This window comes from Lontra canadensis, unplaced genomic scaffold, assembly GCF_010015895.1.
Source record: "Lontra canadensis isolate GAN:19392208 unplaced genomic scaffold, GSC_riverotter_1.0 scaffold6, whole genome shotgun sequence".
Classification (NCBI taxonomy): domain Eukaryota; kingdom Metazoa; phylum Chordata; class Mammalia; order Carnivora; family Mustelidae; genus Lontra; species Lontra canadensis.
In genome coordinates, this window is record NW_022631000.1 from 2,102,220 (window position 1) to 2,119,399 (window position 17,180).

The 17,180-nt window shown below is 38.2% G+C and overlaps 1 protein-coding gene across 4 annotated transcripts in view; it reads left to right on the plus strand.

Moving 5' to 3' along the window:
* TMEM45A (transmembrane protein 45A) overlaps nucleotides 1-12,532 on the plus strand; it is a 63,083-nt gene extending 50,551 nt beyond the window's left edge. For 3 of the 4 annotated variants that reach the window (XM_032852045.1, XM_032852047.1, XM_032852048.1), the window contains exons 5-6: nucleotides 7,092-7,237; nucleotides 8,939-9,455. In XM_032852045.1, the coding sequence (XP_032707936.1) occupies nucleotides 7,092-7,237; nucleotides 8,939-9,131 (339 nt within the window). In that variant the 3' untranslated portion in view covers nucleotides 9,132-9,455. Of the gene's footprint in view, nucleotides 1-7,091; nucleotides 7,238-8,938; nucleotides 9,456-12,017 lie in introns of those variants that run through there. The other variant, XM_032852049.1, reaches the window with a different exon arrangement.
* The last annotated feature ends 4,648 nt before the right edge of the window (nucleotides 12,533-17,180 follow it).

Genomic DNA, 17,180 nt, shown 5'->3' on the forward strand with positions numbered 1-17,180 from the left:
GTAGACCAGAGGCCCTAGTGGGAGTGCTGATAGAGCGGCTGGAAAGTAAGTGGGGTGTGGCCATCTTCCTCACATACCTGGATATCCATAATGTAGGAATTCTGGGCCATTGCTTGTTGTGAGCAGCAGGTGCTAATGCTAACACAATTTACAGCCTAATGGGTAATGAGCTTGAGAAATATATGAAAAGCAGAAAGGAGAGGAAATGACTAATTATTGAGAAACAATGATGTGCCGGCGACTCTACAGGACTATTTCATACATGTTGTTTCAATTTTGTCCTCACAGTGACTTGGAAGTTAGGTATTATCATCCCAAATTTATGGATAGGACTCCAGGAGACAATGTGACTATCCCAGACTCACACAGTAATGGAACTAGCATCTAAATGTGGGTCTGGTTGACCCCAAGTCCCGGGCTCTTTCCATTTTACTCTGTTGACTACCTAAGTTTGGCGTGTTGTCAAAAACATGTATTCCAATTAGTGAACTTATATTTTATAGACACTGGTAAATCATACTATAATATGCACATATAGATAGAAGGAAACCCTGAGATGAAAGGTAAATGTGGTTTAATAGGGGATGACTTCTTAGAGGAGATATTTCGTCATCAGAAAGTGGAAACTTGGGATGAGGTTATCGCAGGGATTTGCAAGCTATTAGTGTTCCATTAATAATTAATGATTTATTAAGAATCTGAGGGAAGAAGCATGGGTTGTCACAACTGAGACCAGAGAAATAATGTTTTCACATTTTACCAAAAGCTTTTCTAGGAAAGAGCTATGGGGTTAAAAATCTTTGGGCATAAATCTGTGACTATTTAAAAATCTTTTCCATCTATGAGTATGTCTAGACTAGTTTCCTTTTTTACCTGGTGGCTAGACTAAATAACGTTTGGAGGCTTAAAGAAAAATGAACATTTAATACCAGTACAAACACACACACTGGCAGGAAATGAAGGTTTAGCTGTAGTACCTCTCTCCACCCTCAGATTCCTCTGAAACAAAAATGTCTGGAGACGTAGATGAATTTATTCTGCTTTTATTTTGATGTTATGTGTGGTAAATGAATGTTTGTGGCCAAACTCTGTCATAAGCTAATAATAGGACATCGTGAATTGCTTTTCACCATATTTTTTTCTCTCTCTACTTGTCCATAGGTGGTTAATACTAGTGCATAAACAATATGTAGACAGATTAGCACACTTAGATTCTTGGAACTATAAAGGAATTGGGAAATGAGTGAGGCAAATGTTCAGATTGGCCATTTTTTTATAACTCATACGTAAATGATGGGGTAATAGGCAAACTTCAAGAGAACTATGCTCCCAATCTTTAAGAATGGTTTCTTTCCCGAAGCTCATTACAGTCAGATATGTTTTCTCAGAGACTGTCATGAGCACACTATGAAGGCACACACAGGAGTTGTGTCTTTCCACAATGTCAGCTTTATTCAATCATGAAGCAAAGTTAAATCACAATGATAAAGCAGGTTCGGGATTCCAAACTTGATGACATTTCACCGTGTGATTAAACTTGGCTTGTTACACAGCACACAAAGCAGGACAAGACAAATCACACAACAAACAAGATAACAAAAGGGTGTAGGAGGTTAACGAACCAAACTCGATGTCAGTCTGTGGGCACGCAGTTGAGCTAAGGCCTCTGTCGACCTCGGTTTGGTCTGTGTCAGCTCTCTGCACTTAACTGCTTATGTTCAAGCAGTGAAGGATCTCAGTTCTGTTTGGAGATCCACTGGGCAGAGCCTTCCATGGCAGCTGCCTTTTTAAAATGGTGAGACAGAGAGGGATTCATATCTGAAGAGTCTGACAGTTTGCTGCCAAAATCCTTCCCTTTTTAAAGGGATTTAATTGGTTTTGGGTCCCTGCAGACCTCCTCTGGTTCTACTCGCTATCAGTTCTGGGGTCCCCGCCATACTGCCTAGCTCCTGCTTGTCATGAGGGACTCCATTTTCCTCTCTTCGAAAACCTATCCATATCATGCAATTTAAAAAAGAAAAAGATATCCTTCAGGCCCATTCATTCCATGAAACATGGTTATCTGAGACTCTTTGTGGGAAAATACTTTTTTTTTTTAAGATTTATTTATTTATTTGAGAGAGCGAGAGAGAGAGAGAGAGAGAGAGGGAGAGAGAGAGAGAGAGAGTGAATGGGGGAGGGGGAGGGGCAGATGGAGAGGGAGAGAGAGAGAAAATCTCAGGCAGATTCCCCACTGAGCACCGAGCCCAGACTAGGGGTACTGGCGGGATGGAAGACTCAATCTCACAACTTCAAGATCACGATCTGAGCCAAAATCAGGAGTCGGATGCTTAACCAACTGAGTCACCCAGACACCCCTGTGGGAGAGTATTTTTAAAGCTCATTTTTGCACTTTGTCATTTCCAAGTTCCTCCCCATCACTGTCAGAGTTGAGGCAGAGACCCTCGTGCAGGAGGAAGATAACTTCTGTTGTCTTTACTTCCCATTACTTTGAACAGTATCTGATGCATCACCCACCCCTCATTAATGCCCCAGGGACTCCTCCCATGACTTCCCAGATGCTGAGCCTAAAATAAATGCAGCTTTGTTTTGTCTTTAAGAAAGATAAAAGTTCTGAATCTTGGAACACTGAAAAAAAAAAAAAAGAAAAGATAAAAGTTCATTCAGAGATGTCAAAAAGACCCAACTAAGCAGTAATGGTCTGAAGTCTGGTATGGTAGATCATACACTTGTTTAAGACTAATAGTGTTAAAATAAGTGATTGGAGCATAAGACATAAAACACTAGGAAATTCAATCTTTAACCTATGGGAAATGGGCCCCTGGCTTGTGTATTAGGGAAGATAATTATTTACATTTTAAATGTGATATTGAACTAGTCAAAACCAGATATTCAGGAATGCCATAGCAGATACAGCAAGAAAAAAAATCTTTTGCAGACTTTTTTTTTTTTTTTTTTTTGGTTAGAATTTTACATTAGGAAGCAAATTAGGATACCCAATGAGAGAGTAGTGGCTGATTCTATATTTCAAGTGGAAATTTATTCTTTCACTCTTCTGGAGGCCAGAAGTCTAGAAATCAAGGTGTCAGTGTGTTGGGGGCCCAAAGGCAGAATCTGTGCTATGCCTCTCTCCTTGAGAGCTGCCAGCAATCCTTGACATAACTTGGCTTATGGAAGTGTAACTTCTACCTCTGCCTCCAGAGTCACGCCTGTGTTTTTCTGTGTACCTGTGTCTTCACATGGCCTTCCATAATAAGGATACCGGTCATTGGATTTAGGGGCAGTTCTAAAACACTATGAGCTCATCTCGAGTTGATGACATCTGCAGAGACTTTATTTCCAAATAATGTCACATTCACAGGCACCAAGTGTTAGGACATCAACATATCCTTTTGGAGGCACGCAACATAACTCGCAACAACTGCTAACCTCTACCTCTGGGAGCTGTAGCAAATCACTCCCCAAGCAGGGATAGATGGGTGGATGGCATTGGAAGGACATCGGTGGGACCAGTAAGTAAGAACTGGGGAGCTGGTCCATAGTTCATTACACTCAACTCTCCCTTAAAGATACTTACTTGACACAATTTCTTTGTTACCTTTCATAAGTTGCTTCAAAAGGAGGGCATGAGGGGAATGAGGATAATGATATCTTATCCTTGGGGTTATGATGAGGACTGAGAATTATTGTGAAGTTTATGTGCATGAATGAGGTTAAGGTGCCCCACACCTAGTGATACATATATTGGGTGGTACAAAGAAAATTCTTTAGAATGGGAAATAGGAACAAGTGATTAAGACCCAAGTCTTATTTTTTCCTAATTTACTCAGGTTATGTGAAATTTCAAACAGAAATGGAATTAAAGTTTCACTCATAACTGTGGACTAAATGCTTTTTTTTGTTGTTGTTGTTCCTGTAAAATTTCATTTATTAGATGTGTGATCCTAGGCAAATTATAAAACCACCCAATTTTCTCACCTGGATGATGAAGACAATAGTACATTAAAGTGGGGGTAATAATACATCATTTAAAGGCCATTGTCAGGAAACTCCCAACCACTGTAACTGACAGTTACAGTTCTATTTAGCCAGTGGACATTCATACAACTATCCTTTTAATTATCTTGGTATTATATTTTATTTAGTTCTAGAGACCTGACCTATGTCCATTCCCCATCCCGCCATCTGTCCATCATTCTTCCCTCTCTCTATCTTGTTTTTGGTTAGGATAAAATTTACATAACAGAATTAACTATTTTAGAGTATATAATTCAGTGCCATTTAAGGACATTCACAATATTGTACAAGTATCACTGCTATTCAGTTCTGAAATATTTTCATCACCCCAGAAGAAAACCCTGGAACCCTGAAGCAATCATTCTCTTTCGCTCTCCTCCCAACCCCTGATAACCACTAATTTGCTTTTTGTTTCTATGAATTTATGTATTCTTGATATTTCATGTAAATAGAATCATACAATATGTGACCTTTTGTGTCTGCCTTCTTTCCCTTAACATAATGTTTACAAGATTCATCCATTTATATCACATATTAGTGCATCATGACTTTATGGTTCAATATTCCATGATATTGATATACCACATTTTGTTTATTCATCATCAGTTGACAGACAATTTGGGTTGTTTTCAACTTTTGACTGCTGTGAGTAATGCTGCTATGAACATTTGTTTATAAATTTTTGTTTGAATATTTGTTTTCAGTTCTTTTGAGTATATGCTTGGGAATGGTATCTCCAGGTGATATGATAATTAATGCTGCATTTAACTTTTTGAGAAACTGACCAGTTGATTTCTACAGTGACTGCACCATTTTCTATTCCTACCAGCAATTAACAAGGATTCCAATTTCTCCATATTCTTACTAAAAGTTGTTATTTATTATTTTTACCATCCTAGTGAGTGTGAAGTGGTATCTCCTTATGGTTTCGATTTGCATATCTATAATAAGTGACAATGTTCATCATCTTTTCATGAGTTTATTTACCACTTGCATACCTTCTTTGGAGGAATGTCTCTTCAACTCATTTGTTCACTTAAAAATATTTGGTTTTTGTCTTTTAGCTGTTGAGTTGTAGGAGGTCTTTATATATTGTAGATATTAATTCCTTATCAGATATATGACACAGCAGTATTTTATCCCATGCTGTGGGCTCTCTTTTCATTTTCTTGATAGTGTCCTTTAATGTACAAAAGTTATTTAATTTTTGTGAAGTCCAATTTATCTACTTTTTGTTTGGTTGATTGTATTTTTGGTGTAGGGTCTAAGAAGAAATCCCCAATCCCAGGGCATGAAGCTTTCCTCTTATGTTTTCTCCTGAGAGTATTATGGTTTTATTTATTTATTTATTTATTTATTTAAAAGATTTTATTTGTTTATTTGACAGACAGAGATCACAAGTAGGCAGAGAGGCAGGCAGAGAGACAGAGGGGGAAGCAGTGTCCCCGCTGAGCAGAAAGCCCGATGTGGGACTCGATCCCAGTATGCTGGGATCATGACCCTAGCCGAAGGCAGAGGCTTTAACCCACTGAGCCACCCAGGCACCCCTAGTTTTATATTTGGTCTTTGATCTGTTTTGAGTTAATTTTTATATGGAGTGTGAGACAAGGGTCCAAATCCATTCTTTTGCATGTGGATATCCAGTTGTCGCAGTACCGTTGTAGAGACTACCGAGTTACCCACTGAATGGCCTTGGAACTCTTGTCAAAATGAATTTGCTACAGACATAGATTTATTTCTGGAGTCTCAATTCTATCTCATCAATCTGTATTTCATGATGTCTATAACACACTATTTTGATTACTGCAGTTTTTATAATAAGTTTTGAAATCCGTAAGCATGGGTCTTACAACTTTGTTTTTATTTTTTGAGGTTGTTTTGGCTATTCTGGGTTCATGGTAATTACATATGATTTTTAGGATCAGCTTTCCATTTCTGTAAAAAAAGACCATTGGGATTTTTTAAAAATTTGAATTCAATTAACCAGGGTATAGTACATCATTAGTGTTTCATGTAGTGTTTAGTGATTCATCAGTTGCATATAACACCCAGTGCTCATCACATCACGTGTCCTCTGAGGATTGAGGAAGGGGAGGTGAGTGGGGAAATGGGCATTAAGGAGACCATGGGGATTTTGATGGAGATTGCACTGAATTTGTAGATTGCTTTGGGTGTTATTGCCACCTTAACAATATTAAATCATCCAGTCCATGAACATGAGATGTATTTCCATTTATTTAGGTCTTGAAATTTTCAACAATGTTTTGCAATTTTCAGTGTACAAGTCTTAAACCTCCTTGATTAAATTTATTCCTAAGTATTTTATTTTTTTCAGTGCTATTGTAGGTAACATTGTTTTCTTAATTTAATTTTTGTGTTGTTCATTAGATGTGTATAGAAATACAACTGAATTCGTGTGTTGATTTTGTGTCCTGCAAGTGTGCTGAATTCATTTATTAGCTCCAATAGGTTTGTGTGTGTGTGTGTGTGTATTCTTTAGGGTTTTCTATATATAAGATCATATCATCTGTGAATATAGATAGTTTCACTTCTTTATAATCTGGATGCCTTTTATTTTACTTGACTAATTTTTGGCTAGAAATTTTTAGGACAATGTTGAATAGAAGTGGTGAATCCAACACCCTCCTTTTGTTGCTGATCTTAGGGGAAAAGCTTTCAATCTTTGCTCACTGAATATAATGTTAGCTGTGAGCATTTATTTATTTACAAACCTCTTTGTACTCCAATTTTGAAATAACTGAGTGAAACTGCACAGCTTAGAAACCTGGCACATTCTCTGAAAGTCCACTAACCCACAGAGATGATTACTATTTATATTTTGAAAATTGCTCTTCAAATGCCCTTAACACTTTTTTTTTTTTCAAAATTGTGACCTGGTAGATGCTATCTGTATTACTAAAGCAGGCAGTAAGACCTAATGTCTTATCTGTAACATCTCAGATAATTGGAGTTACCTTAGTTAAGATTAATCTTAGAACCAAACATTTTGAAATATACTCTCTTTGGGAATGTGGCTGATTATTTTAATATGTGTTTTTTGTTTTAAATTACAGATTGGTTTTGTCCTTTATCCCCCCAGTGGAGCTCCTGCATGGGATGCAATGGATCATGACAACATCATGTTTCTAACCATATGCTTTTGTTGGCATTATGCATTAAACATTGTTGTTGTTGGAATGATTTATGCCTTTGTCACTTGGTAAGTTAGTGATTTTTTTGTTCATGTAAGTTCTATTTCTTGGTATATGATCATCAAGACTCAAAAGTATTAAACTTTAGATTTGAAGGGGGACTCCATTCCTTAGTATTCCACAAGACTGGGTAACGCAGCAGAAAATTATCTGCAAACCCAGAAAGTCCCCCTTGAAAGAATAAATGCTGGTTTAAAGTTAGACTCATTCAACTGTGTCTCAGCTGTGTCTTTGACCTGTGGGTCACCTTTCAACACAGTTTTCTGTGCCTTTGTCTCTTTGCATATGCTGTCTCCTTTTCCAGATGGTCCTCTCCATACCTTCAGGGAGCCCTCCACTTGCTCACATGTACATTAATCATAGCAATTCACAAGCTTGGTGTCATTTTTTGACCAACATTTATGTCTCCCATTAAATTTGAGTATATGATTAATTTGACATTTGCTCTAATATTTCTAAAAGTAAGAGTCAGTTGAAAAATCATATTTTTTAAAAAGAAAATTTATTATCATAAAAAAAGAAAAATCATATTTTTAGACTCCAATACAATGTCTCACAGTGGATGAAGAACAATAGAACAGATTGATAAAATATGTATTCCTAGGTCTGCCACCTATCAGCTATATGACTTTGGACAAATTATGCAACCACATTAAGTCTCTGTTTACAAAATGGGAATAATAACAGTACCTAAATGAGGTAGGTGTTTACACTGCTTAGACATAACAAGGGCACAGCGGAGGTTATTCTTCTTCTTGTTGATCTTGTTCTTTTTGTTACTTTTCTTGTTCTCCTCCCCTCCTCCTCCTTCTGTATCACAAAAGACATAATGTATAGACCCTAAGGAAGAGAGAAAGACAATTTATTTTTATTTTTTTATTATTTTTTTTTATTATGTTAGGTTAGTCACCAGAGATAGACAATTTAAATACAGTGCAGTAGGTGGAAATAGTAGAAGAAAGTACTTTTGGAGCCCAGAGGAGGCTTCCTCGCAGTTGAGAATTAAGCCTTAGCTTGAAGGATGAAAAGAAACAGAAGGAGCTGAACATGATTCCTGTCTTTAAGGTAGCTAATACCAAGTCATAATGGTTCTGGCTAGTTCCAACTACTAGGCATGCAGGATCCACACTTAATTCTTCAGACTTCAGCACTGACCTAAATGTTCTGTATCAGCAGTCTTCATTTTGGTGACCATGAGCTACTTGACTGTGGTTTCTGAGCACTTGGCATGTGCCTAATGTCACATTAATATTAATTAACTTAAATATCTGTAAATGCATAGTGTCTAGCATATTGGGCAGTATATGTCTAGTAGGTTCTCTGGATTCCTAAAATGTGGTAAATGCTTCTAGGCTCAGTGGGGTCTCAGCCTCTTCAAAAACTAGCTTTCTACTCTTCTCTCCCAGGTCACCTCTCTTGCCTTGTGCTTCTTTGAGCTTCACTGCTGAAGCAGCTTTGGTGCTGGGTCTCTTAAGTAAGAGAACCATTTCCTTGTTTAGCTCCAGATGTCTCTGCTAGGCTTTGGGTCAGCTTACTGTGATCTGTAGATACCTCCTTCTAGAGGTCTAAGTGCTTTGGGTACTAGGAGATTCTAGCTTCTCATTGACTGATTTCTATTAGTCCTATTTCATTCCTCCAAAGCATGCACATGGTTGGTAAGACTGGCTCTGCCACTGAGTGAAACTTGCCTTCTTCCTCTGTTGTTCTAGGCTGACATCTGGGCCTCATCTCTTTAGGGGCTGGGAAGCCTCCAAGAATAATGGCAACATTCAAGGAGCCTCTCTAGCTCATGTCAGCTCCCTTCCAGAGTCAAAAGAAGACTACTGTCTCTTCCTGTTTCAAAAAGCTTCAGACCTCTCTTATCCACTTACAGTTTTCCAGAAACCAGAAAGTCCATGTTGACTTCCTCAGCCTTTACCTTTTTGACCACTTAGTCCCCTCTACCCGGCATATTCAAATTAAATGCTTATCTCTTCTATGAAAACTTTGTGACTGTTCTAGACTCATCTCCCTTCATGAGTTTTCTAGCACATTAGTCACTACTACCCTTTTTTGCAATTGCAATCTATCTTTACTGTTAGCTCATGTCAGCCTTACCTGTTAGCTAGATTGTAGCACCTTGAGGAAAATACCCTTTTCATGTTTTGCACAGATCTTGGGATGTTGTCAAATGGCATTCCATTTACTGAGTAGGTACTCAATAAACATTTATGTACTGTTTTAATAGATCTGCTTCAGAGTTACATGAATATGGGCTTTGTTTGTTTGGAAATCATGTTTCAGATGCTTTTCAGTCTTGCTCTCATAATGCTCTTGGAAATATAAAAAAGAGCTCATGTTGTGAGGTATATTGATATAAACTTAAACAATAACCTAAAAAATATAATGAAGATTCAGTACTGACTTTCAGTGAGGTCACATGGCAGGCTAATTCAGTTGTATAATCATAAGGAGTTTTGACAATCTATTTTTCAGGATTTGACCGGAGCAGTTTCTAAGTCAGTCACAGGTGATGGATTTTTAGGACATTATATCAGAATTTGTTTGACAAAGTGCAAAGATCACGATGGAAACAAAACTAGGTTATGGAACCACAACCCCCCAAATCTCAGAAAAATGAAGTTGTACTTCCCAGCTTTCCAGAATAATGGTTCAAAGATTGCCTCATTCAGCCCCATACCTGCAGTTCTGAAATAACAATTTGTAAGAGACTGACCTGTTTGGAAATTTTGTTAGATATTCTACTGTATTTCATATTTAAACACTACTGTTCATGAAATATTTCAAAAGCCCCTTTCTATGGGTAGAGAAGTATGCCCACATTCAGGTTGGTTTCCTAAGCAATAATCCAGGTGACTCATTTTGAAGAACAAAATAGAGATGTCCAAATCCCAGGAATGTGACAGTTTGCCTTCTGGAAGTTTGATTTCCAGATGGACTCTGGAAGTACACCCAGAGTGTCAGTTCTGCTCTTTCTCTTATTAATTGAAGAAAACCCATGGGAGCACAACCTCAGACTCACTCATGCTAACCTTAGTATCCTGGACTAACATCATTCCAGGAACTAGCAATTATTTGCACTTCCTATTTATCATTCCAGCCTTTAATCTTTCTCCAGTGCCCATTTATGCATGTGCCAATACCCAGGTCTACAGGGTGCAGACAGAGCCTGAACATGTCTCAGCTTGGGAGCTTATAGTAACAGCAGACACAACCTGGAAGGAGACGTGGGAAACAGAAAGAGTCACCCATGAAGGAGGAGTGGGAAACAGGAAGGGCCTGTGTTAACAATTAATTTGTAATAAGTAGCCAAATGTTTGTTTTAATTTCCACATGAGCCATCAGGAATGTATCTAATTACTGAATTAGCAGTTAATCCATTTTGTTGAGCATGTATTGAGGTTGTGCAATGTAGAGATAACCATGTGGATCTGAGATATGACACAAACACTGTTACCACCTTTAAATTGTTTAAGCCTATTAGTCTTTCATGAGAACAGTGCCTTGAAGAGCTGAGGACATCGGAAGCAATATTAGTAGTCAATTAATAATCAAGGCAAATTATTTCAATTGGTTTCCTTGATCTTGATGAGTCAATAGTTCTTACTGGTACTACTCAGTTGTTGTATATTGGAGGAGTTAATGCTGAGTTGAAAGTGACTGAAGAATTAACCTCTATGAATAAGTGAGTGATGTGGACTCCTGGCAGATTGCTCTGATGGCCATTGATTCGTCAGATGTGTGTTGAGCCACTGTTATGCACCAGTTGGTCTAGGCTCTGGCTAGCGGTAGGGCACTAAATAAGATAGTCTTTGCTCTTACGAAGCTTATATTCCCATAGGATCCAGAGCACAATAAAGTCACTGCATATTTATGGGGGGAAGGCCAGACCTTCACTGGAAAAAGGGAGGCAGAAGATAAGGGATGCAGATAGGCTGGTGAAGTTTTTCACAAAATGAGAATGATTGTGATGACTGGGTGTATCAAATTTGTTTGTGCATTCCTATGTACTTCTGGAATTTAACTGTGTTCTATCAATATGGTCATAATACTGTGTCTTTACAAATAATTATGCACAGGAAAGCTTTGCTTAGATTTTATTACATCAGAGAAGTGGAGAGTCTGCTGAGTTTCTGGGAATAAGAACCTTCGTATCTTCCAGGGTCAAAAATGATACTCTATTTCCCCCAGACCTACAGATCTCTTAATCTATGAAAACAATCACATTGGGGGAGGGCACTTCTTCCAACTTCCTAGTTCACCATGGATCACACACGGACCATCGACCACATGCAATTGAGCAGTCTGTGGCCTGCGCAAAATCATTCCTCTGAAGGCACATGTTGGGAAGGACTGGACATGGGGCTTGACACAGGGAAGGAGATGCCTCTATACACTTTCCAAGAGAGGGCTCCTTTTTGCAATACATACCTAGGTGCGGACTTGATGGAAAAGCTCTCGGCTGAACTTGGTTTCATCTTGGCTTGCTGCCACCCAGAGATTCTCTTGTTTGTTTTAGAAATGATCAAAGCTATGAATGATTGGGTATTTTCTGAAACCTGAACAATCATGTTGTACATTTAAAAACTGATTTTACCTATTTACTTATACTCTGCTTCAATCCACAAAAAGTTTTCAGGTAGCTCCAAAGCCAAATAAAAGTGATTTTCTTTTTTGGATTGCCTCTCCCATTTGCACAGATAATTGGGAGTTTGTTGTATTATAGATAGACGTTGTTCTGGGTTTTTCTTAAACAGCATAACATGAGATACCTTTCATTCTTCTCAGGTTGGTTAAATCTCGACTTCAGAGGTTCTGCCCCTCAGAAGTTGGACTCCTGAAAAATGCTGAACGAGAACAAGAATCAGAAGAAGAGATGTGATTTTGATGGGCATTTTAGTTTTTCTGGATGAACTCCTCTTTTCTGGATTAATTTTGTTCATGGTTTTGTTTTTTGGCCTTTTGCTTGGAGAACAGACAGCTGAAGGTGATTCTTGGTATATTGTTTGTATTTCCAATTTGGTTAAAGTATTTGAATTCAAATATTTTATTTTTAGGTTTGTAAGTACTTTGGGTGATAAAAATGCATTTTGCACATTAGTCATGGTATTTGGGGCCTGCAGCGGCTGTTCTCAGATCATCTAAAGTTAAAATCCACGCTAAGAAAAATTTTTTATTTGCATTATAGATATGCTCAAGGTTCTTGGACTTACTACCATTTGTAACTCATTAAACATGAAATTACAACTGTTTATCCTGTTGCTACAATGAGAAATAAATGAATGCAGGAAACTTGGTAGAGACATCTCAAGTCTTTTTCTTTTCTTCTTCTTTTTTTTTAACATTCTCATTTCTTTCTTTCTTTTTAATTTAAATTCAATTAGCCAATATTTGGTACATCATTAGTTTCAGAGGTAGAGTTCAATAATTCATCAGTTGCATATAACACCCAGTGCTCATCACATCATGTGTCCTCCTTAATGCCTATCACCCAGTTACCCCACCCCCCAACTAACTCCCCTCCAGGAACCCTCAGTTTGCTTCCTATAGTTAAGAATCTCTCATAGTTTGTCTTCCTTTCTGGTTACTTCCCATTCAGTTTTACCACTCCCCTTTCCTATGATCTTCTGCACTGTTTTAAGCAGCAATGTCCACAACAGCCAAACTGTGGAAGGAGCTGAGGTGTCCATTGACAGATGAGTGGATAAAGAAAATGTGGTATATATCTACAGTGGAATATTACTCAGCCATCAGAAAGGATGAATACTTACCATTTACGTCGACATGGATGGAACTGGAGGGTATTATGCTAAGTGAAACAAGTCAATCAGAGAAAGATAATTATCATATTGTTTCACTCATGTGTTTCTTAAATTCAGCTGCATCTCACCCTTGCATCATGAAGAAGGAGCAGTGTGACAAATTCCTTTTTATGAGACATCTCCTTTTGTAGCATCTGACTTGTGCCCTGAGAAAAGTAACACAGCAGTCATCCTGAGTTGCATAGTCTTTTAGAGAAGATGAGAGAAGTGATTCTTAGCATGGATGCAAAGCTATGAGAGATTGAAAAGGGGAGTTATGATGTTATCTATAGAATAAAAAGTCATCACCACAGCATAGCATGGCCACCATACTATCCCCTCTGCTGAAATAGTGGGGGGTTAAAATAAGGAAAGATATTTTACAGATTACCTGGGTAAAAAGTCAGAGCTCTTACCTCATCTTGCACTAAATAGCCCTTAGTGGAGAGTCAAGAAATCTTATTTCTAATTCTGGCTCTACAATTAACTGGCCTCTAGGACTTTAGCAATCACCATGTCCTCTCTAAAGTAAGGGAATTGAGCTGCATGAGGCACTTTCTGGCTATTACATTTTATGAATCTAGAATCTTTGAGACAAAGTGAAGCTGACAGCTGATTTAGTACCATGTTAGTCAGAAAGGCCAGTCTCTGACATGACAGCAAATGTAAGGAGGGTTTCAGGAATCCTTGAGGGCTGATTGAATATAGAAGAAAGGAAGCAGCCTCATGGGAAGCTGGAGGAGAAGTGTGGGCAATTAAATCCTGCAGTTCCATGGCATTCTAGAAACACTGACAAATCCAGAAGCCTGTCTGGTATTATCACAGTGATACTGGAGAGAGAGGTGAGTAGATTCTTCAGGCCAGAGAACTGGACACATTCATTGTTTTTTTTACATAAAGGTTGCAAAGAACTGATGAGGGTGCCTGAAGACTAATTTTGAATCCTACGATAAAGCTGATTCTGGCATATGAATTGCCCACAAGAATGTGATGGCAGCATGTGATTATGGCATTCTGCCCCATGTCACCCTTTATCTTCTCTAGTCCAGCAAGCTTTTAGAACTTTGGCAAGTTTGTGTTTCAAAAGAGTGAGCTGTCAGCTGCAGTTCATGAAAAATGGCATTGCTGGGATGTAGGTCCGCTTAAGGGACTCTAAGAATAATGAGTCAAAACCATATTAAGGCTACAATTTTGAAAACTGATATAAGAGCAAGTATTCTCGCAGTCTTTATGAGAGAGCAGAAATATCCGTTCCTCCCGTCTCTAGACAGAAAGAATGCAAGTGAGATGCAACTCGGTGAGTTGTCTGTGGAGGAATATTTGGTTCCAGTGCAAGGCCACAGCCTGAGGCTATCTGCCTCTAGTCCCTGATATGAACAATACATTTGAGCACCATTGCTGTAACTTTAAGGAAGCCTTCACGAAGGAAGGAATAGGAGAGGATGCCCTTCCTTATTTCTATTTGTATTTTATCTCAACTCCTCCAAAACCCTGGAATCTCAATTCCTAAGCCTTTGTCAAACTTCCTTTATGGTATCTCATGCTTCATTTGGCATAAACAAAGTAAAGAAACTCTTATATAATCCAGTCCATTATCAACATTGGCTGCTGATGTGACACCATCTCCTCAGTGATTTCTATAACTTCCAGGCTCCTTTGCTTGGGGAATGTGCAGTGCAACTTCTGATTGCATTACCTTCCAGCTCATTGTTGAAAGGGGAGGTTGGGTCATGACCATTGCGGTATATTCCTCATCATTTTGTCACTACAGGGCTCATTAACTGAGGCTATATTGTTTGTATGTGGGATGTGGATGCAGGAGTCCCTTGGGGGACTAAGGGATAATGGAAATAAAAGCTGAGAAGTGATGAATTCTCCTAAAATTCAAGGAGTGAATAAATTAAAAAGCCATGAAAGAAAAGTTTGTACACATGGAGAACAGATCTAGAAATTCTATATTCTGTTGAATGTGAGTGAAGTCTAGAGAAGATTGAGGGAATTGAGGACAAGCATAGAATAAAAGAATTTTCCCCATGTAAATGACAATGAGGAGAGATTTTTGTTTTAAGCTTAAGGAGGTACTTCAAGAGATGTGCAGTGATGAGTGACTGGGTTTCTGGACTAACCCAGTGAAAATGGGAAAACTTAATCATTTTTATATTTTGAGTTCAATTTATAAATTTTATTCTATTTTTGAGTTTTGTAAACTTAAACACTCGATTTTAAGGAGATTTTGATGTTAGGGCACAATTTTACATTTAGATAATTAGATTTCCCTTTAAGCATCTTTAATTGTATCTATGAATTAAATATTTTTTGTATTATTCTTAAGAAGGAAACTTCAATTAACTGACAAATCTTCCCAAGCTGTTAAGTTATTCTTGCAAATCTAACGTGTTAAGCTTATAAATGTGGTGAAACATAAGTGTCTTTAAAAAAAAAAATGGTGGGGGGAGAAGGGGAGAGGCAAAGGGAGAGGGAGAGAGAATCTCAAGCAGGTCCCACACCCAGTGTGGAGCCTGATTCAGGGTTCAGTCTCAGGACCCTGAGATCATGACCTCAGTTGAAATCAAGACTTGAATGCCCAACTGGCTGAGACACTCAGGTGCCCCAAAGCATAAGTTCTCTTAAATGTTCTGCTGTAGTGTGTAAACTTAGTGAAAATCACAAGCCTAAATCTGTTAATTAAACATTTATAAATTAGACCTGCAAGAGCAATCAGTGTAGATAAAACTATTTTCAAAATTATAAATACCTAAAATACTACGCATGTACAGTTTCTTAACACAAATATCTTTATGAGTTTGATTCTCTTAAATTACCGTACTTTAATGCTAAGACTTTCCACGATAAGATAGGCTTACTGTTAAGGAAGTGATGTATTTTTTTTAAAGATTTTATTTATTGATTTGACAGATCACAAGTAGGCAGAGAGGCAGGCAGAGAGAGAGGACGACCTTGGATCATGACCTGAGCTGAAGGCAGAGGCTTTAACCCACTGAGCCACCCAGGCGCCCCAAGGAAGTGATGTATTTATGATAGGCAATGTTGGGAAATACCTAGTCTACTCCTTGAGCTCTCGAACCTGGATACTGAATGGAATAGGATTCTTGACAGTGGCCCAAACAGCACATGCTGAATCTTGTTATTTATGGTCATTCTCTACCAGATTCTCCACACAAGCTGTCTCCCGGCCCTTTAAAGCACAGGTAAGGCACCATCCTGAGCTGGAGTAATCCTTAAAATTATCCATCTTTTCCACCTACTCATAAAAATCTGCCACCCTCACCCAGGCTGTCATGCCACTTGATGGAATTTCATTATTCTTTAGCTCTAAAGATATTTAAATATATTTCCTTCTAAGTATAAAGACTTTATGAACTTGATGTTATCCTGCACTCTTAAAATATATATATTTCCTATTGGATATGACTCCTCAATTTTTACATATATTAAGATGATAGTCTAATGAATTCTAGGTCACTTTCTTTTAAAGGCAATTCCAACTAACAGCTCTGAGATTAGATGTCAGTGTATCTTAACCTTCACTGCTTTAGAGCAGTGCGTCTATGTGTTGTGGGAGGAATTACTATGACTAACAGGAAATGTTAAATAGTTGAGAATATACCTTTTTCCTGGTTACCCTCATAAACATGTTCTGCCTGTTTTCAGATGTCCTAGGGGAGGATTAAGAAGTTAAGTAAGAAGCTTGGGATGGAATGCAAATAGTCCCTATTTGAGGATTTCTGTCTTAAGCTAAAATACATACAGTTTCCAAAACATATAGACATAGCTCGCCCAAGTACACAAGTTGCTTAGCAATTTAAAATGGAGCTCTCTCCTCTGATGAGAAACTGCCCCGGGTTCCTTTGTCTCTCAGATCAGGTCCAAGTTAATTAGCATCATGTTCAAATAAAATCATTTCTCTTGAGCTTAATTCACTATGTAGTTATGCTGTCATACTATCCAACAAAATCCTTGGACCCGTCAGGCTGACTTGTTTTCTGTTCCCCCGAATATGTTTACTTTCCGTATCTATGTTTTATTAACTACCCTACCTTCCTGGCTCCTTGCAGCTGACTTCTGGAGATTCTTTAAGGCTCAAAACTTTTCTTTTTGACTGCTTCATCCCACTCTTCTCTGCCCGTGT